This window comes from Scomber japonicus, chromosome 5 (assembly GCF_027409825.1).
Source record: "Scomber japonicus isolate fScoJap1 chromosome 5, fScoJap1.pri, whole genome shotgun sequence".
In the NCBI taxonomy this organism is placed as follows: domain Eukaryota; kingdom Metazoa; phylum Chordata; class Actinopteri; order Scombriformes; family Scombridae; genus Scomber; species Scomber japonicus.
This window is the reverse complement of record NC_070582.1, coordinates 7,998,526-8,025,812: the sequence shown is the minus strand read 5'-3', so window position 1 is coordinate 8,025,812 and position 27,287 is coordinate 7,998,526. Positions and strand designations below refer to the sequence as shown.

Sequence of the window (27,287 nt, the reverse complement as noted above, 5' to 3'; positions counted from 1 at the left end):
ACAAAACTGACTGTGAGACAAATGGCAGTTCCGATTAGTTTACAAGGTGTACAGTTAATTAAATAAAATCCTAAATCAATATGAAATGACTTATCCGTGATTGCACAGACGTATATTTAAAGTTCTTTCAAATTCAACTAAGATTTAAAATTTCAGATTAACTATACAGTTAGTGAACATCATGTAGCTTATATGTTTATATATATGACATATATATAAACATTCGCTCTACAAAGAATTGAAATAACACTTGGTACAGTAAATGAGTTGAAATGGGGACTTGTTTTCCATCAGAACTGTGGTACACACTGAATAAGCCTGCAAATAACCCTCTTATGGGTTTTATGATCAAGCTCAGTTTTTGTGGCTTCATGCGACTCGGCAAAATGTGGGAACAATTAATGTGTTTCTGGCATGAACTTCATCTCAATTTGCCAAATACGCTTATCGGCATACTGACTGTGGTAAAACAAATATTTTAAAAATCACAGTGATAGCAAAACACATTAACTCACACTACAGCCTGAAATAACAAACAATGGGGAACACATTTATAAGCTCATTCTATGCCCTCATTTCCACAGAAGGTTTATATAGTGTTGTAAGATGTGACGAAAAAAGGATATGGATGGTTCGCATCACTCCTGGACTCACAGAGCAGGGTATGGCAACTTTTCTCTCATTTTTTAACTCATTTTTAATGCTAAATACTCTTCTTTCTTCTCAAAGTAGTAGTTGAGTCGTGCAGTTGAATATCTAGGAGGAGAGCAGAGGATAGAAAAACATCAGATAGTATAAGACAGAGGTGTCAAACTCATTTTCATTCAACGGCCACATACAAGAAAAGAAAGAAGGAAGGAAGGAAATAAGAAGGGAAGGAAGGAAAGACAGGCAAAAGGAAGGAGAGAAGAAAGGTAGGAAAGAGAGATAGATCGACAGACAGAAGGAAGGAAGGGAGAATGGAAGAAAGGAAGGAAGGACAGAAGGAAGAAAGGAAGGAAGGACAGATGGAAGGAAGGACAGAAGGAAGCAAGGATAGATGGAAGGAAGGAAGGACAGAAGGAAGGAAGGGCAGATGAAAGGAAGGACAGAAGGAAGAAAGGAAGGACGGAAGGAAGGACAGATGGAAGGAAGGACAGAAGGAAGAAATGACAGATGGAAGGAAGGACAGAAGGAAGGAAGGAAGAAAGGAAGGACAGATCGAAGGAAGGACAGAAGGAAGAAAGGACAGATGGAAGGAAGGACAGAAGGAAGAAAGGAAGGAAGGACGGAAGGAAGGACAGATGGAAGGAAGGACAGAAGGAAGAAAGGAAGGAAGGAAGGAAAAGAGCACTGGATGGCAAGTGGGGCGGACTGCACCCTTCGGCGGGCCATATCTGGCCCGTGAGCCGCATGTTTGACACTCCTGGCATAAGATATTTCTACAAAGCACCCTGTAATGTGTATCTACTGTATATATACAGTACAATTTACAACCCAAACTGCTGTTAAAGAATGCACTACATCCTGCTCGAATGTACTGTAATGAGGTCAAATCTGGCCCAAGACATTTGCTGTATATAAAATAACTTTCCCAGTCCTTCCTCTTACTTCTCTGCTGTTCTTTTAGACAAACAAACAATTAAGTGAATCTATTTTTATGGTACATTTTCTGTCTCTGTGACTTCCAAGGTACATTTAAAGCAATTTTCATAGAAATCTGTCCTCAGACAACCTATTTTATTAGCTTGGACTGTGCTTTAGTCATTACAGGTATGTATGTTATGTTAAAAAAAATAGCACAGATGTGATGGCCACAGATGTTTTGAAAATGGTTTCTTTGTCAGGTTGTTGTGTACAGGAGATGTAAGAAATGGGCACCTGTGGAAGACACAAAAGTAAATTTGTTCGATCTCAGGCATGCGACTACGTGTATTCATCATATAAGGAGTACACAACAATGAATGGAAGTATTATATAACTCAATTACCACTTAGCTTCTCCAGGTTTGGGCAAAAGAAATGTAATTTGAGCAAAAGAGTTTCAGTCTGATAATTCAATAACCTTTCATCTTCTCTTGGGCAAGATTTGATTTTCAGACTTCTGCAGTGTAATTTCATTATATAATGTTATGAAAATGAACTGAGAACTTCCTCTGCATTGAACTACAAACCTGTCCATGCATGTTTGGATGCATGGTAAAGAAACTGATGTTTACTGGTCATACAGACAAGTAAACATCATGTGTCTCCCTTCCTTCCTCCCTTCCCTCCTTCCTTCCTCCCTCCCTCCCTTCCTCCTCTCCTTCCTTCTTTCTCCCTTCCTTCCTCCTTTCCTTCCTTCTTCCCCCCTTCCTCCCTTCTGACAACAGGAGGGTTATATTACTTGAAGACATATCTTTTCTTTGTCATATTAAGAGCTCCAATAGTTTCCAAACTATTCACTGATCTAAAACATACTTTTAATGCCTCTCACACTTAGTAGGTAAAATATAAAAGATGAAAGGCATACCATTAAATAATCCTAAAGACGTAGACTTATCAGAGGGAAGACAACATACTGTAGAATTATTTTATAGTGCTCCCTATAGATCACACAGTATCCCTGCTTATAACTAAAGGTAAGCGCTATATATTTTCTTATCAAAACTTGCATAACAATACAGCAACAAAGTCTTCTTTTCAATAGAGCAGTAAGTATGAAAGCTGTGCCAAAGCGTCAGCACATTTCAGAACTTAACTGCAAGTAAAGTGGTTTTGTATTTGTTCAAACCATATTATCAAACACTTCAATAAATCTGATGCCTGAGTACACTGCTGCCCTTGCCCATTATACGATACCATTTGAAATTAAGTGAAATTTCAAAAGCACAGAAAATGGAGGCACAGAGAGGAGTCTGTCCTTTAATCAGTGCTTTCACTCAACTCCTCAATGCCGAATCAGTTTTCTCCCTCTTATCACCCGATGAGACAAAAAGATAATGCAGACACATGCCTTTTAGTTACTTGTATTCCATCACTCTGATCCCCACCTGTATCTTTGGGGTAAAACCGCTCTCTAATTATTGTGTCAAAGTTTGTCTGCTTTTTGCCATTCTTCTCTTCAACCGTTTCTTTGCTTCTCGAATGGGACGCACTTTTAGATAAAGAAATACACACCTGTATAGCTTATTGCTGTTGGTAGTCAGGTGGTGCAGTATATGTCTAACCTTTGCCACTACAAAATCATTAATGAAAATTTGGAAGGGATAAATAGGTTTTGCGTTAGCTTGGCAGAACCGGCAGACAATCTCCACATCTCTCATTGCGGTTTTGGCGAGGCTCAGCAGGCGTTTTCTCTGGGCAGACAGAATAATATTGAGTTGTATGCTACCGTTAATGATTGACAGTTCTCTCATTCACTCAGACAGCAACATGAAGCCTGATTGGATGAAAGTAAAAACCTGGTGGTCACTGAATAAAATATTTGCGTCTGATTCTCAAACTGGAAAAATATAGAGGCTGTTCAGCTGCAAACATCCAATTTCTCCATGACAGTCTTTCAATCCTGCAGCGTCATGTTTCACTCTAAACCTGCGGTCCGGTTTCAGTAGATGTTCATGAGGTTTTGGATTTCCGCAAGATGGCCCGATTTGTCTGACACATATTTGATCAAACTTGATCCCTGTCAAAGGTCCAGATTTGAATCTTGGAGTGTGTGAGATATAGTCTAGATTTGCAAAAAGATACTGAGAAGAACAAAGAATTAAAAATGCACATGTTTTAATTCAGTGTGGTGGTGCTGGCTTGCAGATAAATATCAAAGTAAGATTTTATCCTCAAAGGAAGGACGGGTGCAAGTCTTTCTCAAATTTGTCAGTATGAAGAGTAGGAATGATTTATAATTAAGTGTTAATAAAGGAACCTGAGTATTGTTTTAAGACAGACTTGAAGAACAGAATGTGCCAGATTTCTTGATGCAGTCTGTACAGTAAAAGATTGTATCTATAAGTGTTCATTTCCCCCTCCTTTCTCTAGAGGAAATACTGTGGATGCATTCTACTTTAAAGCAGTATTGTAGAATCAATGACATGCTTTTACAGACAGTAAGTATAATGATACAAACGACACTTCTTAAGGCTCAAAATCATTAAATGGACATTAAGTTTGTTAAAGTAATAAGTGAAAAGAGCTTCAATGTCAAAAAAGCAAGAACAAGTCAAGGGTCTTTCCATTCTGTTCTGCTAATCTAATTATCCTTCACACCACACACACACACAAACACCCTTCATGAGTAGAATTATATTTGAGTACACCCATTTAAAAGAACAGCAGCCTTTACAGACGATCCCATTCATCCCTATTTTTATTAAGGCCGACACCTAAAACTAGCGTGCTTAACATTTATCATCATCATAGATGAAACTGAGACGTTTTTCTATTTAGCAGAAGTAGGGGAAAATGAACTCTCTCCAAAGCAGGTATTCCATTTCACAATGTGCTTTTGTGCACAATTCCCTCAATTTTGCAGTCAGGCTATTCCAAACAGTGGGCCTCCTCCTTGTTCATTTCCTCATAATAATGTCTTTGTCAAATAATGGCTCGCCTTGCCAACACGTCCACAAATCTAAACCGCTGACTCGCAGACACTTTCAACACATGAATAAAATCATATAAGGAAAGTAAATATGGACGGTAGAGGGAGGGCGGGTTTGCATTCCCCTTGTGGCTCCCTATTGTCACATCTACATCTGGCCTTGGTTAAAGCACAAGGCCTGGGCGACGCCTGTCACTCGTTGGGAAGTCGGCAGAGATTTGGCTCTGGAGGATATCAGTGGGAGGAAACACACACAGACACACACACGCACGCACACGCAGACACACTCTCGGGGGTTTCACTATGACTTCCTATCTCTTTCCTCACTAGAACTTGTTTATCATAAAGCAGCAGTGTGCTGTGTTTTTTTTCTCTCATGTTTATGCAACTGAAATAGTTTTAGGGAAAAGTTGGGTCATGATAAGTAAATTATGGTTAAAGCTGTGTTAGTCATTATTTCTTAAATTAAATTAAAAGACTGCATTTAATGTGAAAAAGGTCTCCCACCATGATTAAGCCACAGAGAATTATAACCCAGATTTTAGTATCTCTAAACTAATTTTTTTGGTTTTACAGTTCATTAAATATATTTTTTAGTATCACCGCTTTCAATCTCCAGCAGTAGCAAGCAGTTGTTATTATTTCTTTTAGCAGTAAGTTTCACATTCCTACCATCTGCTACCTGCGTAACAACAAATTGAAGACAGAAAAAGTTGGATGAAGAAAGTGTAGCAGCTACTGTTTCCACTAAAAAGCCAGATATTTATGTTCAGAGTTGTTAGGAGACCAAAAGGAGAGTGAGTATTGGACTCGGAGTAAGGCGGCACACACCAGACATTAGACTACTTGCAGGGATACTTAGTGAACTACTCTTAGAAAGCTTGCTGGGACATGCTAGAGCTAGTCAGTCACAATAACTCCTCAAGCTATTTTCTGTTTTCTCTGTATTGCTCCATTTACTCAGCCCTGACATTTTGTTCTCAGCGCTGAACATCATTTCACCTAATAAACATTTCCATTGAACAGGGGAAAAGTGTCCAAAGCTAACAATCTTGCTAACTACAATTTCACAATGTTCAATTCTGATGTGAGCAGGCCTTTATCCATCCACTGCAACCTTGTCTGGGAGACTTTTCACAGCAGAAACAAAACATCACATGCACATTGCTTATTGCCTTGCCATTGAATCTCAATGTTGGTTGCTTTAAGCTATTTAATAACAAGGACAGTGTCATAAGGTTATCTGCTATTATATTTGCACGAGTTCAACGTATTTACCTTAACAGATGAAATCAAGGACCAACTTGATAAACAACAGTGTCTCCTTCTTTCTAACATGGACAATCAATTAACCTGAAAAAAAGTGGTTTCAGAGAGAATAAGGATATTTATGTGTGTGCGTGTTTGTGTGTGTCAAAGTGCATGTTGGGGTGACAAAGGTTAGCAAGGTAGCGTCGATGCCTTCAAACGTTAGACCTGATTCCCCATCGTTACTGTTGCTCTCTGAGCTCATTCCACTTTAACCCTCCAGTTGAAGAAAGGTAACCCGACCCTCATCATGCACTTTAGGACAACCTCAGCCGGCGGCTTAGAGGAGCAGACGTCTAGCAGGCGCATGTGGCCCAGCCAGGGATGAGAGACATATATGTAAGGGAGGACCGACGGCACTGGAACAATAGTGCCTCTGTGCCTCAGCACCCCTCTGGATCACATTTCCTCCGAGGTCCAGATCGAAATGAGGCGGGGGCCCTGTCGCTGATCTAGCAAGAGGGCACAGAAAGCCACACAGAGGGGAGGGTGCCGTATGTCAATAGTGATTAGGATCATGATCACAACTGTGGCGGGTGTGGGGCACAGAGAAAAGGGAGAAAGGAAGAAAAAATGGGGGTGGAGGGAAACATTTCGCCCTCCTGAACTTTATTGTCTGGTTGCTGGTAGTGAGGAATGTCTCCTGGATTTGTTTAAGATAACTAGTCCTTACGTGGATCATAGTATACTTAAAATTGAAAGAAATTACTTTTGAGTTTTTGGAAAGTCTTTGTGTAAGCTGAAGCTTTCATCTTTTCATGATGTGTGGTTGAGAGTGAGGAAAGGCAGAGAATTTTATGTGTAAATATTTTGTCTGCATTTAGAAGTGACAAGAAGAGTAGAAGAAGTATCCCGCCAGACCCTGGATATACAAAGTCTTAAAGCACCGGTGGAAAAAAATGAAATATTTCCACGCGGTGTAATTTCTTTGCCAACAAATTCTTTGTCAGGCAATCCTAATGAAGCTCCTGTTTGTCTAAACATTACAATAAAATACTGAATTCAATGTGCTGAATATACTTTTCCATTTGTGTATGTTTAAGTGATGTATGATGATGTTAAGTAATAAGGTGGTCCCATGAAAGTAGACTGAAGTCGTAATTTTCCTTGTGGTTTCATTTGTTTTTACATTAAACAGTCCTTAAGATGTTGTTAATGTTAAGGTGGTGCTTAATGTCAGGAGCACGTCTATTTGAACCTTGAAAATTTGCAACCTGTCCATTTTGTGTAGCGTTCAACAGATAAAAACTCACAACCACAGTGCTGCAAAGAAACTGGAACACTGTTTATACAAAGTGACACCCAGACAAACACTTCCAACTGTGGACACAAGGTAATCACATTTCTTTCTTTTTCACGGGACCTTTAAGTTGCCCTCATCAGAAACACAAACCTTTGGAAGTCAAAGTCAATCAAGGAGTATCGTGACTGCAGGATGGCCCAGAGACCCCAGAAGAGGTTTGATGCCTGACGGAGGAGGACAAAAAGAAATATTAAGGAACATCACTGTAGTTTTCATGTTTTAGCCAATTTACTGCTGAATAGATTTTACTATTTCAAGTTTCCGACCTTCCAGGCAGCCATGGGTTTCCATTAATTTCATTATAAAAGGAAAACACTTTTTTTTTTTTTATGAAACCTTAAACAGACTTCAGGCTTGCTTGGGGCAATCCATAGCAGTGTACGTAATGCAGGTTCATAGGTAATACATTTGATAAACAGATCAAATTCATATCATAAAAAGAAACAACAGTAGAGAGTAGACAAGTTCATTTCAACACAGTGCAGTCTAGTTCTGAAAAAAGATGAAACATTGAAAAACGGCATTAATATGGACTCTTAGATTAGCAGTATGTATTTAATCCTGTAGTTATTTATTTATTTAAGACAATGAGCACATGGCAGAGATGTTACACAACAGTGACAATATAGCATGTAGGAGTCAAATGGTCAAATATCCTGCAATAATAAAGGATTGGCAGTAGGAATGTGTGACTATCTATTTCATAATCTCATGCACACTTTTGATGATCTAATTAAAGCTTCAAAAGCACACTTCTTCTGCCCACCCCTGCAAGGGAGGTCACAGCTGGGTCAGATGTCAGCGTCTTGCTCAGAAACACTTCAGCAGGGCAGATGCTTGTTGACAGCGTCTGAATCAGAGCCATCCGATTGAATGACAGACTCATTAACTGCCTGCAGTCAGTACATGATACTCCTGCAGGACTGGGATATGTTTTAAAATGTGTTAGAGTGTTCAAATCTGGATTATATTTGTGGTGTTTGTAAACTTGTGAAAATTCCCACTGCTGATTTTTCCAATGAAATATCACAGGTGTTGTATCCGTTGTAACCCGTTTCACCAACTTCCAACATTTTTTTATTTTTTTATGTTTTGCTACATTTCCCCATGGCATAGAGCAGAACTGTAAAAACACACTTCAGTGACCTCCAGTTGTCATGTTATAACTGCTCCCATAAATGCTGCTGCTGCTGCTGCTGCTGCTGCTGCATGCCAGTTGCACACTGCTCGCTCTGAATGACAACCCTCTGTATTGAATGGTTTCCTCCTTAATGGCTTTGCTCACTTAGCCTTGCAGACTTCCATGCCTCCATAAATTTCTGTTGTTCTCCACCCTTATTGTAAATCTTCATGGTAGGACCACTAATAGCGAGTCCTAATAAGATCCAGACAGGCCTCTGTTCTGTGGCCCAGTGATATAATCACATTTTTATTTGATAATCAAATAAAGGGTGGAATGAAATACTTGAAGAGCAATGTGCGGTTTCCCCTTGGCTTTTTCCCCCTCCCTGGCGGATTTTCATCTCTAATCTCAGTCTTTAGTTGGAGAGAGATTGAGCACATTTCCATTATGATTAATAATGGCTCTCCATTAAGAGAGCATTAGTTTAACACTAAGCAGAGACCATCAGTGACAGGAAGCCATTGAGAAAAACGGAGATGAGAGACGTGTGGGTAGAGTGACATCACAGAGCCGCAGGCTTTAGCCTCAACATGACGGGGGATCCCTACAGAGGAGAGGACGAGTCGTAAAGACCCCACTGCGTCTTGGCACACTTTGCCAAGGATTAAGATTCAAAAGAGGCAGCTTCAAGCCGCAGAGCTTTTGGCAAGTGGCCAGACTTTGTTGATGCCACACAGCGGAGCCACACAGCTTCCTTCGGTGCAGACTGGTTTCCTTGCTTCCTGAGTTTTAACTATTCATCTGTATTCTTATCTATAGTGTGAACTCAATGTAGTTTGATTATTCCAAGCAATTACCAACTGATACAAAACGGATACAATTCAATTTATCCGAATTCATAAACATGAAAAAACAATTGTACACAAAAATATTAAAAGGCTAAAGGCACAGACTGAACTGATAATTATCATTTTGAAAATGTTCCAAAGCCAGTTGCACATAATCAACTATATCATCTGGTTTTAACAGATGTGATGTATGACAGTTAACTTATTTTTACTTACTTATCTTCCCATCTGGGACATAAGACTGCTGTGTGATCATTTAAAATTCTTTAAATGGTCAGAAAATGTGTGGATCTTTCTCTGAGCCAGTTCTGGTAGAAAAGGAATTAGGACCGCAATGAACAATGTTATTTTGATTATCAATTAATCAAACAATAATTTTCTAGATTAAAACATTTGGTCTACAAAATGGCTGAAAATTGCAAAGAATGCCTATTACAATTAGAGCAAATGTTTAGACTTTATGTTGATCGACTGATCAGCTGATCAACTCACTGCCTCCCACATGGATGACAAGTAATGAAAATATACATTTTCAGTATTAATTGGTGAATTGGTGGTTTGAGTAGAAGAACCAAGTTAATTAAGTAAATTAGAGAACACAACATTTAGTGAGCAAAATCTTTCCACTTGTGAATGTTTTTGAACAGAAATGTGCTGGCTAAGTTCCTTTGAATGAAGAAAAATAGACTGCTCTCTGTGCGATTTTCTCAATCAACAGGCACAGTATCCTTCACTCTGACACACAGCTTGTCAAAACGAGCCGAGTTGGAAACTTGGCTTGTTAAGCGTCAGTGATCAATTTCTCCCACTTCCCTCGTGTCAAGAGTCCTCCTCGGTTTGTCATAGAAAATCTGATTTCAATCAACATGATGTTATCGCTCCTCTCACTCCATTCCAGGCCGTATTTCTTTTCCCCCTCCGCTTCTGCCCCTCCATTTTTTGGCTCAGGCACAAGTTATTTTAAAAAGTAATATGCTTTCTCATCATTTCTGGGCTATTTCAAGAGACATTCACACCACCCCCAAAATTGGTAGGACAATTCTGCATATTGTGTTGAGCTATGAAAGCACTTTTAGACAGATAGCTCAGCACCACTTGAGCCACCAAAGAATGAAAATTGTGGTCATAAGAAAAATAATTTTGGCTGCTGTCTCTCATTTTTCCCTGCGGCAGTTTCTAATCAGCTCAGATGGAGTCCATCAAACTTTGAAGAGCGGTGGGTCAGCTGTGGATCGGGTTAGGTTTTTCTTTTGGGAGAGGGCTTTTTTTTTCTTCTGGATGCTGGAAAAGTAAATTGTTAAAATGTGATGGTGAGGTGTTGCCTCCCTGCCATTTCAGAGGTCTGCACACATATGGATATTGTTGCAATGCACACACTAATCTCATAATATTGAGATATTTGAATCCCTCCAAGAGCAGAACTTAAAAAAAGGAAATAACTGATGAGAGATTTGTCACTTTGCAAAGCCTTTCCAAAACGTTGAGGCAGTACATAATGACATATTTCAACATTTCAACAAAGTCAGCGGGAGCAGGCACTTACTAGTGAGAATTTGCAGACTTGAATGTAGAGCTGCGTAACTTCTGCCTCTGTAACAGTGACCTCACGTCCTGAGCTGTGCTTGTAACTCTCCAGATAGGCTGTCAGCCAGTCCCTCTGCAGCTCCCGGCTGGGGTAGAGACTGTAGTCAACATCATTCACACCTTGAACACACAACACATACACACACACACACACACACACACACACATATCTGCTGTTAGTGTTACAATTCAACAAAATAACTAAATGAACTGTTAGTACTGAAGAGTTGCCCCACAGCCACATCAGCTGTGAGTCTTCAGTTAAAATCCCCTCCACTCAAATATGTGTTATGTTTGGATGTTTGAGCCTCACTGTGAAGAATGATATACTGTATGTTTGACACTAGAATTACGTTTTCACATTGATTCGCTGAGGGAGGAAAGTTTCTCTGTGCTCCCCCTGAACGATGTCAGGTCCCCATATGAACTTTGAAAGAGGTTTTGTTCACTGTAATCATTCCTCCTGTTTCATTCTGGGGTTATTATAAGACTACTTCCTATTGTGCTATCAATGTAAGTGATGGGAGAAAATCCACAGTCCTCATTTTGTGCAAAAATGTATTTAGTTTTGATTAGTCAAATTAAGTGATTATCTTCCAAGTTTATGTCTTTTTATTTACAACATTCTCTCTTTGTGTTTCTCTGTTGAGCTGCAGTGAAAGGAAAGTAACAATAAGAGGGATAATTGTACTAAAAAGGCTTTAATTATAAATCCACTTTCTTTGACTCATTTTGATAACTGGGACCTTATAATAGCCTTAGATTAATTTTAGAGTACATCACACAGAATAGGGACTCTGGAGTTTTAACATGTGATGTTTTAGTCAGTCAGTATGAACAGGAGGAATGATTACACATGATGTTCACATGGGCACCTGCCAAATGCTTCAACACAGATTTGAAAAACTGTCCTATCCTTTAAATCTGAGTTCAATATAAATATGTATTACTCGTTCAGAAGCCAAACTTGAACCATCGAGTGCACATACATACTGATAATGGAGAGTAAGAGACATCTTGTGTCCAGCAGTTAAACTTCCTAGATTTTTCAACGAGGGGGAAATGAGTCGATGTCATCTGAAAAATCCTTAATTTGGTTATTTATTTCATTTATTTATTTTTTGTGGAAAAAGTATATCAGACACAAATTATGATTCCCCCACAGATAATTGTTTTGCATGTGTTAAAAATGTTTGGGAGGAAATATTAAATGTTTTCCTGCTGTATGATGTTGCAAACACTCCTATTAAAACACTCACAATACAGAGAGCAAGAAGTATGCAAAAGGATGACATGTGTGCACTTCACACATTGAAGAGCACACACGTCAAAATTATAATTAAGTTTTGAAGTTTTACAGCTTAATTTGAATTTTTTAAAATCCAAAGCATTCAATCTTTTGCTTCAGAGCAAAATGAGAAATTGAACATAGATTAAAATCTTGTCACTCAGAATAAAAGGAAACACATAAACATTTCACGTTCTTGACATTTAGGCTCATTCCAGCCATAATTTGGCATCATGATCAATTTTCAGGGGTTGGACCAGATTTTCACAGCACAGCTCATTTTTCACAGATTACTTGTGTTACAATCGTTTGGCGTTGTCACGTTTTGACTTGAAAGCTGACATGATAAGATTCTTCAAAACAATCTGAAAGTGTTAAATTGATAATTGTTCCACAAATGTTCAAATTAACCCTGTCAGGCCTTGCTGTGACACAGCTGGTACATCAAAGGCACTTTTATTACCGAGCAGAATACTGTATACAGCAATTTGTCTTGGCAGCATCAAGAGAAGTACATAGTTTCATGGTGCATATGACAGAAAGATAAAACAATATCATAGTCAAGGAGATAGCACAAAGTGGACAATAATTCTGCATATCACATACTGTACAGTGCACCATCCACTACATTCAATATTCCACATTAGGCAATCTTATATGTTCTGGCCGAGGAAAATATTTGAAAGGAAATTGAACTTCTTTTCATCACAACAGAGACCTACCAGCAAATTCATTGAAGTGATTGCCAATATCAAAAGCCTGGTAGTTGTAATCGGCGTACTCATAGTCAATGAATTTCACCATTCCTGGCGGAGGAGAGGGAAAGAAGCAGTGGTTACCAGGACAACATGACGGACACATCTTATGACCGTATAACTGATGACACTTCCTCTTTTATTGAAAGTGCAAAACCTTGTGGGACTCAAAGGAACAAGGAGTCTCTTTTGACTGAGAATCAGTGGGCATCCTTGTAAAATATATGACATTTTCATAAAAGGATGCTATGAATGGGCTAAGATATTTAATAGTAGAGGAACATTTTCAGTGGTGCAAAAACTGTAACTTGTATTGTTTCATACTAATGAAAATAAGCAAATTCACCTACTGTAGCTGTAGCTTCAGTAACTTTATTGCTTCTGATTGATTCCCAGGTATTTCAATATTACCTTCACTATGTTTTCCAGCACAAATGATGTGAAGCCTGTGTAGGTTATCATTCCTCACCCTCTTTGTGGTTGTAGATGATGTTTTTTGTGAGTAGGTCGTTGTGACAGAGGACAGTTGGTGAGTCAATCTGCGAGAGGTGTCTCTTCAGTGACTCCATTTCAACTGACAAGGTCTCGAGGCTCGGCGCGTCTTGTAGAGCCACAGGACTGCAAGAGGCAAAAATCACATAAATCACTTTTTTTGTTCGTGATGAATAAGACAAGATGTCTCTTGAAAGATGAGTGTCTATGTGATTTATACTGTAGCTGCAATACACACTGGTGGCCCAAGTTAGGCACCTTATAGCCATCAATTAACTACTCACACCACATTAATGATGAAGCTGACATACACACCATGATGATACCACAGTTTCATTTAAGAGAAAGGAGTCAATCTATTTGGGGGGGGGGGGGGGTGGTAAAATATCTAAGACAGTGTGTCATATCCTCCAGTTCTAATATGCTGCATTTGAATTATTATTGGTTGGAATAAAAGGCACACTTTACAAACAGGAAGTAAACAATTAAACAATTAAATGCATCAAATAAAAAGGGAGTTACCACATTTAATTGAATATTCTCTATCTTTGGTTGGTGCACAACCTCTGCTAAACTACCTAGCTTTTATTTTGGTAAATGCAGCGTTTATGACTTATTGTAAAGTATCAGCTTCCATAATCTATTATCTGGTATCAAGCCTGTTAAATTACTGGGTTCTTAAATTTAAAAACATATTGTTACAGTATGATCTACAGTCTTCCTCTCACAGTCTGAGACATCATTCCTGCTTAATGACAAGCTAGACACTCTTATTTATCCATTAAAACAGGTTCAATGATTAAGCATTACCGTAAGACTTAACTATTAATAGACATAAATTACACACTCTTTGTAACTGGCATCAATGTTGTTATCATGTTTTTTTTATAAACTACTTCTTCAGATGTTCTTTAAAAGGCTCCACCTATCCCAAAATTTCCCTTTACACATAGTGACTCACCTGCCTTTAAGAACTTGTCACCCTGAAAGAATTTTATTTGTCTGCATGTCGGCAGTGTTAGTGTCCCGCTGTCTACCGTAAAGGCTGCGTCTGAGCCATAGGTCTGAGCCTTGTCCACAATGTGGAAAAAAACAGTGAAACACAGACTTACTACAAATTATGAGGCTAATGTATAAAAGTTAGAAATCCTGAAGATGAAAAAAAGGTTTGGTTTTTTAACTTCCAACCTTTTTGAACCTTTCTTGCATTTTAAATAAATCATGCTTATAGACAACTAAGAAAATCTAAATTTCATCCGTATAAATGAAAAAGAGACTATAACTTTTATTGCGCAAGTGGTGGAAACAGTAAAAGAAGTTGTCAAAAGGAGAACAGATAAGGAAGAGTTACGGTCAACTTTGTTATAAACTCCACACTTTTCTCCTCTAGGAACAAGATGTTTGTATACTGAAACTGTTCTGAGAGCCTCATTGAGAGGTTACATGCCTTGTTTTCACTCTGTTGATTACTCTATCTATCAAAGGAGGCACTAATGTCCTTGGACATCACTGCAAAATGCACCTGGAAGAAATGCTGCGCAAGCATCTGTCCCCTAATTAATTTTCGTGTTTCCTTTTCAGTCTTCAGGCCACGACAAGAGGGTAATTTAAACAGTGTAATTTAAACTCTACCTATTTATTCGAAGGGAACAAACAGATGCTCCGGTATTATACACACTTGTAGACATAATTTAGTGAAGCCTGTTAGGAACGCACAATAAAAGCAGAGGAGCTGAGCCTTGTTTATAGTCGTGACACAGAGGCTTCGCTGCCTTATACAAGTCCTCTTACACAACAGGCCAAGTCATTTTTTGTATATCATCTTCCTCTAGTCCATTCACTTGTTCCCTCCTTCCTGCTGTGGATGGACAGTTTGAAGAAGGATAGATTGATTCTTCTTAGTTTACATAAAGGGTTAGGGTCAGTGTACCTGCCAGAAAATCTATGTTTTCCTGCTTGACTTGACTAATATTTGTTAAACTGCAAAAAAAATAATTTATTCCACTCAAATTGTGCAAATATTGTAAATTTAAATTCCAAATAGCATTTTTAAAATAGGCCTCTATAGTTGCGTCTAGTTGAGTTTTTTAAATCTTTGTTATCTAAACTTAACCCTGACATGCATAATTTATGTGTCTCCACTCTAATATGAATTAAAACACACCGTTGAATGGTGAATCACCCTGATTCCTTTTCAACCCGTCCATTTCTTTAACTTAACAAACTGACTTTATCATAGAAACTAACGATTACTCTGAGTCAAAAGCTAAATGAAAGACTTCCATTGACTTTAAATGGAAACCTGTCGTCTTGCCATCAGATCTTTTCCTCTCTTTTCTATCCTTTTCATGAAAAACAGTACGTCAAGTACCGTCGCCTCCTGCTCCCTGTCAAGTCTCTGTAAGGTAATTAGTGGAATTTCCTCCTCTGGCGCTTCATTATCAATGTGCCTTATTTACATATGATTTCAAACACCAGCCGAGCACTGCTGATCTTTTCTTTTTTTTTTTCTTTTTCCTTTTTGCAGTTTTATGTGATTCGTGGGAGTGCGTATGGGAGACGTAGCAGGGGGTCTTTGGGAGAGGGGAGAAGAGGAGGTTGCACTCTTGCTTTCCATAGCTTTTCTTTCCCATCTCTGACTTCTACTGTGCACTGTCTCTCTCTCACTATCTCTCTCTCGCTCTCTCTCTCTCTGCAAACCTTGCAGCTGCTGCAGCCCTTTTTGCTCCCTCTTTCCCCCTTTTCTCTCTCTCTCTTCTTCCTCTCTCTATCTGTCTCTGTCTGTGCACAGCGGGTGGCTTGAGAGCTGAAGACCTCCTCTGCAGGTGCAGCCTCTTCCTGCTCTCTCTGCCTTTCTTTTGCCATTTCCTCTGAAGATCACATTCATACCACCACTCGTACATTCTCAAGTACAAAAGTTTCTCTGATGCCTGTTAAAAACCTCTTGGGTTTTTTTTTCATCCTTGGTCTTCTCTGTCTCTGCTTTTCAGTGTGTGTGTGTGTGTGTGTGTGTGTGTGTATTTGTGTGTGTGTGTGTGTGTGTGTGTGTGTGTGTGTGTGTGTGTGTGTGTGCATGTGTATGTGTGTGTGGGCGCAAATGCAGTTGCACACTCTAGAAACCAGCGAATACACAAACAGACATGCACTAACATAGGGTGCAGCATTCCCAGTCATCACTTTATAGTGCTTTTTCCAGCACTCTGTATCATTATAACCTTATTATTGATTTTTTTCCCCACACATATTTACAGTTGTTCCTTCTGTATTTGAGCAGCAGTGGACTGTGTTAAGCAGCTCTCACACAAATGTCTCACAGTATAGCACCATCTATTGGGCCTCTAAATGTGGTGCAGTTTCCTCCTGTGGGATGCACATGACAATATTTATACCAAATAAATATTCAGATTCATTAATTCATTGTTATCACATCACTGCACGCAAAGTAGCACATTATATAAATGAACAAATCAAATGTAGACTTTAAATTGAAACACTGAATGAAGGAAGGAAGTTTAAAATGTCAAAACCAAGGATTAAACTAAACTGAAAAGGCTGTTTTACTCAGTTATACTTAATAAAAACACAAAATGATTATCCTCCATTGATACTACTGCCCATCATATAATCAACAAAAAGAAAAAAAACAAAAAACAAAATCTGTCAGATCCTCATTAATAAAACTGGATGAAATAAACACTCAATGAGGACAGTACTGGCTTTCTCTTGATCTTCGAAGGACTTTTGTCTCTGAATCCAGGATGCTAAACTATTTCTTATCATAAAAGACTTTCTCCTCCACAGTCCCACTCTATTATGGATGACTCACTTCAGTACTTATTGCCTCACCCATTTACTAAAACTCAAAAGAAAAAATTCAGTTGTTCGGGAAAAAAAAGAAACTCAGGACCTTCAGTTTGGTTGGACTTCCGACCCCTATGCTGCAAACATAAACAAGATTGAACGTTTGACCGATAAGGGAGAGCTCTGCAGGAAGCTCGTGGCAGAGTGTCTGTTTCTTTGTAGTGTCTGTAAGGCCCTGCTCACCTCTCATCCTGTGACCCCTCTCAGAGATAATGCAACGTCATTGCCATGGAGGCCGCTCCTCCGCCTCATCCCACTGACCAATGACAGCGCACAGCGACGGCCTCCATCCACACAGCCAGAGAGGTGAATGTGGCAACACTACTCACTGCATGGACGGTTATTTAAAATGCAAAGTGTGTAAGAGGAGGAGGAGCACTGTGAGCAGGTTTGAGAAATGTATGTTTGGCATGTGAGAAAATGATAAGGCATCAGTGGAAGTGCAGCTGCCTAAAAGATAAAGTAAAAAACGCTGCTGTTTTCTATCAAAGCACTGACTGCAGAAACCTACCTCCCAACACCAGCTCAGTAGGAATTTTTTTGAAATAGATTGAATTTTCAGCACTGTAGATGATTAACAGCATTCTTCTCTTACTCTAACATTAACCTTTTACAGTTCTTCATTTTTTCTTGTCAAACTGATTGTAAAACTGAAAAAAACGTGGGAAAATGTCCAGATGTGTTCTGATTGGCGTAAGTTCCCCTTTGGTTGACTGATGTGCCTTTTGGGTTAACTCAAGAGACAGCAACCGGTTAGTTTAGCTCAGCGTAGCTTTGCAGAAGTCTCGCTACAGTCATTTTTACACTTCTGTTCTTGTACGTATTAAATACATGATATATAACATATTAAAATGTGAGCTTTAGAGGTGTTGGTAGGCAAAGTTGGCTACCTTTGAACAGCGCCAAGCTAGCTGTTTCTCCTTGTTTCCAGTCAGTGCTAAGCTAAGCTAACCAGCTGCTGGCTATAGCCTTACATTTACCAGAAAGACAAGAGAATGGAATACATTTTCTTCATCTAACTTTTGGCAAAGACAATTATTTAACCCTCAAAATTGACCTGAGGACAACAGGCGTTAACTCAAAAATGAGGAATAGTTTCTTTAAATGAGGCCTGTTTACTGTAATTTCCAAAAAAGATGTGTAAGTTGGAATGAAGTTGGCCAAAAAAGGTCTGACACAAAATTGGGTGATCATTTATACCGTATGCTTTAAAAACAGCCAAACCAAACCGGGTCAATTTTGACTAGTGGGGACAAAAGTTTCATGGTCGATAGAAAGACAAGACAAGGTTAACATATACTTGTAAAAATGCTGAACCCTTTAAACTACAAAATCAGACACTGAAAAAAAATCTGAGGTGATAAATAAGTAGCACAGTTGCAGAATTATGCTTCAAGTCACATCATTGAATAAATACTTGTCTATAATACACTATTTTGTTGACTGGATGTTAGCATCTTCAAATGTCATTGAAAATAACTAAGCCCACAACATTTAATCAGGCCTATTCAGTCTACTACTGAGGTGTTCTTGAGCAAAATAAAGAGTTCCCACTTGCTGAAGGTGAAGGTCTTAATGAATGTGTGATATTCACACAGCAAATGTACTTGTGACATTACTGTATGAAACCCAAATAAAACATCAAATTAAAATGATTTTTTTCAGTTGTACCTTTTTGTGCACCGCTGCTCGGCCGGACTGTTGTTGATATTGTTCTGCACCAGTTTGAGAAAGTGAGACATTTTTGTCCAGAGCAGAGGTTCAACAGCCTGACCACATTTTGGCTGGATCGAGTGGATTCTCCCCATCTCTGCTGCGATCAATCTGCGGAGAGAAAACATTTTCTCAGATGAGCCTGGCTGATGCTGTTATTGCACAAACAACCATTATCAGAGAAGAAACACAACTCCCTATCCATTTAGCGCTGTTATCTTGTTCTTCTTTTCAAAAAAGGGGGCCTTGTTGCATTTGTGACCTTATGACCACTTGAGTGCTCGTTCTTCAGGCATCTTAGTGATGACATGAAGTTTTCTGCTTATTCCCCACAGAGAGTATCAGGGAGAGAGATGTGATTGATGTCTATTGTTGCCCTGGCTGTTCGCCCTTGCCTGGCTGCTTTGCGTCCTACTGTCCTGTGGTGAGAATAATGACGATGGCCTGTTATCATGAGGATGATGGATGGCACGGGGGGGATGACTAAACAACATTTCTCAACATGAAACATGACTCAACAAAAATTATTAACAAGAAAGCCTTCATAAGAACCAAATGTAATGCTTAACTAAAACATATGTACAATATATATGGCCTCAAATATAGCTGTTTTCTGTAAAAATAAAGAAACAAAAAGAGTTCAAGGTTTCACAATATCATTAATATGAACTTAAGCTTTTAAAATATTACAGTTTGTCTACTGAGTAACCAGAAAAAATCACAGGAAGCATTGTATGACAGGACGTATTCTACATTAGGCTTGTGGTAATTGAACTGCTATACTAGGGTTTAACTAAACTAATATATCAAATACACACATAATAAATGTAATGAATTCAACAAGGTTATATCACATACTTACATTCACCAGCTATACTGTATCCCTCACTAAACATACATGTTTTTTATATACTGTAACGATGTATGACTGTAATGAATAACAGCATTTGCCGCCCTTAAAATTACATCAGTCATCAGTTTCAATTAAGATTGAAAATGGAAGATAATCTCTCAACTAAATTGTTCATTTTTACAAACAATAGCACTAAGACATGTTTTCATTTTTGTGCTTGAAACACTAGAAAGATAAATGCAGTTTGTTATAGTAACCGGTAAACATGATAATAACAATAGATGCAATATGATTTAAAACATCTGTCTGATTGTAATTGCTGCTGTTAACATTTGTTTATATCTACAGTGATGCCAGTGTTTAAATATTCATGCCACAATGACTTGGCAGACAAAGGACATGTGTTAGAGGTCATAAATGTATCTTCAAATTTGAAATCTTGACGTTTTTGAATATTGTAATTCAATATAGTAATTAATAACAAGTATTTTTGGTTAATGGGTTTTTTTCCATTATCGTTATTATTATTATTATTATTCACACAGCAGTTACTTTGAGAAATAGTACGAGTGACTTTTTAAGGTTGTTTTTTAAGGAGTGACACAGACAGTTTTTGAATAGTTTTAAATGTTACCTTGAATAGTTTCAATTTTATCTCTTTAACAATGAATTCTGAAAATTCGCTTAAATTTTGGTACAACTTGTTCACGACTAAATAATTAGACTGGCACCTTGGCTGGTTTTTGTACTGGTTGATTACCAGCTGTGAATGTGTAACTGTGGGAGCGTGAACAAGACGTTCCCTAAAAATCATAAACATGCTCACCCCAACTTCCCTGAGCAACATCAACACATTTAATAAATGTAACATATGACCTGTAAATGGACGGTTGTCTGAGGAGCTCATCCTCCAGCACTGTTCCTCTAATAAACTCATAGCAGATGCCATTCTGGAAGCTGCAGTAGATCTCCGGACCACAGCTGTGAGCATGGAAGACCTGGAACATCTCCACCTCCCGGTCCCGGTTCAAGTAAAGCTCCGTCATTCTTCCGTACAGTCGCACCAGAACACAGCCAGCCTCCTGGAGAGAGCCAACATAACAGCCAAGCAGCTGGTTGGTGATGCCTTCTGTGAATGTCTGGAAGTCAAGACAGAAAAAATACTTACTGCTTGGATTTTGCAGGTGGAACAACAACTACAACCCTATGAATACTACACCGCAAAGCCAAAACACTGCATTTACATATTTGGTAAAATTATTGATTTAAGACCAGAATCTGACTTTAAAATGATTATAGCCTACCATGGAAATGTATAATGTTCAGAGGTAAAAACCAAACAGCACTGAATGCACGCCAGCTAGTTAGCGTTAGCCATTCTTGATGCTCCAACATCTTAATAATTGAGTTTGTTATAACTCGTAACTAAGGTAGTAGAGTTAAATCATATCATGGGGAAAAAAACAGCCCTGCTAAACACTAAGGAGCCTAACTTAGATTTGGCCTAATGTATCTGATTTTCTATGATGCTTTCTGTTTTGTTGGGGAGGCTAATTCATGGCTGTTAGCATACACCTTCATAAACTCAACATCCCTGTTTCTGTAGTTACTGCTGTGTGGCTTTTTAAGGCAAAATAGTACACCACAAACCTTCAACATATGAATCTTCATAAAGTCCATAATATATCCACCAAATGCTGACTTTCTAAGAACATTGTAAATTGTAATTACAGATGATATGATGACATTGTGATGACAAAAAGCAGGAATTTTCTTTACAATAGCTTTTTTAGAGTTCACTGATACATGGTGGACAATGAAATTACAGCATGTTTAAGTCATTTTAGTAAGTATAACAGGTGACGTTTAATGGGTCACCAAGAGGTTACTGCTTGTTTGTAACAATCTCGGACAAATCACAATAAACATGGTTACCCTCTGAGCTTAAATAAAGGCTTGGTTTCAGTACTCTAGATTACAACTTTTCCTTCTATATCAATTTACAGGCCACTAATTTAGCGAAACCTTTTCACCAACCATCCATTAAAGACAGTTTTGTGCAAAAAAAATGAAAATTACAGACACAGAGAGATCATTTACCAGCAATTAGTGATCTATATACTTCAAAAGAAATGAAAGAACTTCACATATGCATACACTTTTAATCCTTTATACCATTAGAAATCTCCCTTTGACCTGATAATCTGACATTGAAGCAAACAGACATAAAGGATTAACGCGGACTGCAGATGTTATATAAATAAGACTCCATTGTTCCATATACAATAAGATTGTGATCTGAAAACTGTTGCAATAAACAAAACATCAATGAAACACAATAAAAACAGCGACATTAGAGAAACAGATCATATGCATGCATATACAGAACATGAAACGGCAGATAAATGACATCTGTAGAGCTGCAACCTGAACTTGTTGACGTTAAAGATCACACTTTCAGCACAGCCTGTACTGCGTGTACTGTATGTGTACACAACAATACCACAGTGACCACTGTTTGCCTGCAAATCCCTCATCGGACATTTGTTGTCATTCAGTGGTTTCTCAAAGTCTCTCATTCACTGCCACAGTCTCCAAGGCATTTTCTGAGCCTCAGATGGGGAACCGCACAGTACACCGTTTTTTCATCTGGATGGAAAGTGAACAAACATGCCCACCTTGACATCTGATGAAGAATTTATACAGTGGATGAGGGGACTGTTCCTCTGGCTTGGATATTGTTTTCACAAGCCTTTTGTATCTGATATATGCATTATATCAGCCTCACATAAGTCTTCTTGTGTTTTATTTGATATAGTTTCTTGTTATTTTTTTAGTTTCTTATTGTAGATCACTTCCTAAACTTCTTTTTGAACATACAGCATCCTTAAACCCAAATGTGAGTGCATCATTTTAATCATTTCTTTGCTGTGAAGTTTTCAAACTGTATTTATTTGTTTTATTTAAGGAAAAGTGTAATTTTAGCGGAACAAAGTGTATCACAGGAAATCATATGAACAATAATAAAATAGATTTTTAGCATTAGAGATTAAAATAAGAGAAAGCAGTTTTAACCCTTACATGCTGTTCATATTCTGACTCATGATTCATAATTCAATTCATATTCATTCCCCATCAGTCATTAATAAATGTTTAATTAATCCTTCTGTTTGATTAATCAAATGGAAAAAAGACTTTCACAATCACTATTTTATGGTCCAGTAGAACATTTTATAGAATATGATGAATACAACATGTTTGAATACTGATTTTTGATTTTTTTTAATTTTTTTTAATAAACGGAATTTTGTACATTTGCATATATCAAAATGTGTATCAGCTGCACAAAAATGTAAACAATTATGTATTTTATTTCCATTTTGTGTATATAGGCAGTCACATAAGGAAAAGTTTGGCTTAAAGAAATGTGTATAGGGTGTACAGTATGTAAGGGTTAAAGAAAAGGATGTGATAACCTTCCTGCACAGGTGTGAGAAGAGGAAGTCGTCCTTCGCCTGCACATTCTGTATATTCCAAAAAGAGGAACGCGCTACATCATTAAAGGGGCTGTTGGGATCTGAGAGCTGAGGGGAAACATCTACTCCTTTGTGTACATAACTGGACCTGGTGTAGATGGAGAGGTCACCCACCCAACGTGCTGTCACCTTACAAACATAAACCCTATTTCTCTGAAAGATTGGACCTTGTGTTTGCACATGGGACCAAAACGGGATTATCTTGTTCAGACTGATGCTCACCCAACACTACGCATCTGTTCCCAGGGTTAAAAAAATAAATAAATGTCTACCGTTGTTGTCTGGTTACCTTGGCTTTTTCATGTTGTTTTTTGTCTGCACAGTTCTGTCTGTGTTCTCAGAGCTGAATGTCGAAGTTCAGCAGACCTATGTGAAGTACTTACTGAGATTTTTAATCTTCTTTGCCTAAAGTGGGTACGACCTTGCTTGGCTGAGTATAAATGAAAATTGGTTCTTATGTTGTCTCTGGCAAAAAAAAATTGTATAGTTTGTTCTGAGTGCTGTGACTGCATTGAACCCAATCTACAGTGATTTAAATTGACCTGCACCTTTTCCTGTTCTATTGTACAAGCTCCTTCATCTAATACATGCTACTTGAACATAAGCATAATATGCATCACACCTGCTACTTGCTTTCAATTCCTTAACCCTCTTTTGACTGTTCCTCGCTTCCTCCCTCTTTCTTTAATTTTTCCTTCATTCTTCCCCTCATTCCCTCTTTCCTCACTTCCTTCCTTCCTTCCTTCCTTCCTTCCTTTCTTCCTCCCTTCCTGTTCGACTTCCTTCCTTCCTCTTTTCCTCCCTCCTTCCTTCCTTCCTTCATCCCTCCCTTCCATCCTTCCTTCCTCTACTTCTTTCCCTCCTCTTTTCCTCCATCCTTACTCCTTTCCTTCCTTCCTTCCTTCCTTCCTTCCTCCTGTCCTTCCTTCTTACTTTCCTTCCTCATTCCTTCCTTACTTCCGCCTTTCCTTCTTTCCTTCCTTCCTCCTTTCCTTCCTTCCTTACTCATTCCTTCTTTCCTTCCTTCCTTCCTTCCTCCTGCCCTTCCTTCTTTCCTTCCTTCCTTCCTTCCTCATTCCTTCCTTCCTTCCTTCCTTCCTTCCTTCCTTCCTTCCTTCCTTCCTTCCTCCTGTCCTTCCTTCTTTCCTTCCTTCCTTCCTTCCTTGACCTGAGGACAACAGGAGGGTTAAAGAATTACAGGTGAATCATTTTCTTATTGTCAACAATTGTCATGTGCAGAGCCAAACCAACAATTAATTTATCTACTTATAAATAATGTGTGTGTTCCTCTGTGCTGCAATTAATCAGCTGTTCATATTGAAGTTATTAACAATGTATAATGTTGTACAAAGGCAAGAGACTGTGATATTTAGCATAACAAGCTAATGAAACACTTTAAATGGAAATGTCATCTGCCTTACATGGAGCTGCTCTCCCTGGAGACTGGAGACCATGGTCGCTGTTATTATTCTTTGGAGCCATTTCTAATCAAACAAACATGACTTTAATGTTTAGAGTGAAGGAGCATGTTACCCAGTGAAATGGTGCAACTCACTGATGTATCTTTAACAGTTTTTGGGCAACAGCAGAGGTCTACAGCATAGAGGAAAACAATACATCAGCCTTTGGATACACATACATACACACACACACACACACACACACACACACACACACACACACACACACACACACACACAGTACTTAAAAGTAGAATCACTTCATTGTTGGTTTGGCTCTGCACATGACATTTATTGACAATGAGTAAAATATATTGAGATTGATCATTGAACACAACTGCACAGCTGTTACCCAATGAGTGAAACAGTGTCTGTTTAATATCGCCTGCACACAAACTGCCACATCATTACACTACATTTAAACAACTTGGATGCCTCATTTAAGTGAATTTGGGACAAAAAATTTTAAAAAACTTCACCCCCGCTACATCTTTTTCTTTTATCTTCTGTCCTTGCAACTGTCATTTGTGTTTAAAGATACAAAACTGTAAGGCCAGGAACAATTTTCTTCTAGCTTTTTATCTACGCAGTCAAAAGCTAATAAACACATTACTACTGAGGAACAATCAATGTCAACGTGACATTCATGATGCAGTGATGTTAATGTCATTTTCATGCAGCTTAATAATGTGACATTCAAAGAGTTAAGTGTTAGTCTGCAGCAAATGAGTAAAAATATTGGATGTTTTATATTAAAGTTTTACTAATGGATCCAAACACATTCTCCATATGTCTAAAACTTGCCTGGAAACTGTGATATTTGGACACTATCACCCCTACCAACAAAATTTGTGTATCATGCGTCATCACATATGCCCATTTGTTGCTAAATATGAATTCACATTAATGGAAATGATGAAAGTGGTTTTAGTCAAGCTTTTTTGGGGGGGGTTACGTTATGTACCATATAGCATTTCTAGCATATATTCATTCAGTTTTTCATTCACTTCTGTCTGATGGCCAAACTCAAGCATGTGTTGTTGCACCGGCTTGTATGGTTTCATAAGTCAGAGTTCACCTTTGTTCAGCTTTGACCTAATGTGCCCGGTCGGTCAATAGAAACACTGCTGCACTGTGTTTGGAAATGAAGATGATATTATTGTGTGTTTCATCACCATTTTTAGTATATTATCACACTATGTTTATTTATTATTATATTATTACATCAGAAACGTGACATCGCATCCTTTTATCTCATGGTGATTGAGTGCATTGAGACACAGACATCCACTTGCCTTCATCTGAATGTCCTGTGCCTTCCACTGAGGACGGAGTCTGCTGAGGACCTCCAGGATGCCGTTTCGAGGTTCATTCTCATCTATGTGGACATCAATGTGGAGTAGCTGCTTCCTAGCACATACAGAACTACTGTCCATCTTCAATAAAGCAGATCTCGGAGATGTCACAATGGAACACTAAAGATGAACAAGTTCAGAAACTCTCAAACCAAAGTCTTACTCTGTTCTAAGACCAGTTGAGTTGTGTCCAGATACATCGGATCATGAAGACATCATCCAAACATGGACCACTTTGATCAAAAATTTAAACAGTCCAATGTGGGTTTAATCTCGGAACAATGCAAAAATGAACAAAAACAAACTGAGATGAGGTGGATAGAGTAGTCTTGATGACGGTGAAATAATCCACAACAGAGCTCTAAACTGAGGTTTCAGATCTAATGTTTCAGCACTGTCACACCGAATCAAGACTCAGCGGTTTTGCTTGCATGTCACTGAAGTCGTCCACTTGTGTGTCCAGTGACTCAACAACCAGTTTTCTTATCAGGGGCCAATGTTCCTATGGGCATCTTCATCCACACTGCAGCAGAGTTTACACATTAACCACCAGTGTTTGGAGCTGTGCTGCAGGCACGTGTAGTGTTAAACATAATTAAAAGAGAAATGTTCTTGGGTGAAACACTGATTTTGAAGCTCTGCAGTGAAGCATAATGATTACGCTTTTGTTTCAATAGACCGTACACTCTTACTTTTGTTTACTTACTCATTAGGTGTCATGCTGCATCAGAGAAGGTCTGGTTTGTAACAAAAAGAAAAATGTAATAGAGTTTAAAAACTGTAAATAGAGTTTAGATGATGTGAAATAATGACTGAAATATATAGCTTTAAGATGTTAGGTCATTACTAACATTGAACTGCAACACAAAAATAAAAGGCTGCAATTAATTAACTTGTGTTATATGTGCCTTGAAAGGTGTCCTTGAGTGCTTTGAAAGGCGCCTTTAAATAAAATGCATCATTATTATTATTATTATTATTATTTTCATGAGATTCCATTCACACAGATGGAAGTGTGCGCTATCAGCCACAAACACATAAGACTCTCCATGCAGTCAATTTCCACTCATGTGATGGTCCATCATGCTGCTGTAAACTGCTGCAAACATCTCTACAAGCCCCCCCACAGAATTTAGATTATGGAGCACTTTACTGAACTTTATTCAAGCTAAAAAGTAAACACATGCCAAAAATCAGACCAATAAGACGACTCTTGATTCTCTAAATATTTCTCAGATGCATTACATTTGGCTC

The 27,287-nt window shown here is 38.4% G+C and overlaps 1 protein-coding gene across 1 annotated transcript; it reads right to left on the bottom strand.

Moving 5' to 3' along the window:
* Positions 1-204: 204 nt before the first annotated feature.
* zgc:113516 (uncharacterized protein LOC541449 homolog) lies at positions 205-26,517 on the bottom strand. Its single transcript, XM_053318531.1, has 8 exons — positions 25,974-26,517; positions 20,559-20,821; positions 18,788-18,940; positions 13,233-13,381; positions 12,731-12,814; positions 10,680-10,840; positions 7,256-7,329; positions 205-756 (listed from the first exon to the last, which is right to left on the bottom strand). The coding sequence occupies exons 1-8, from the start codon at positions 26,112-26,114 to the stop codon at positions 687-689; spliced, it is 1,095 nt and encodes a 364-aa protein (XP_053174506.1). The 5' UTR covers positions 26,115-26,517; the 3' UTR covers positions 205-686.
* Positions 26,518-27,287: the final 770 nt, after the last annotated feature.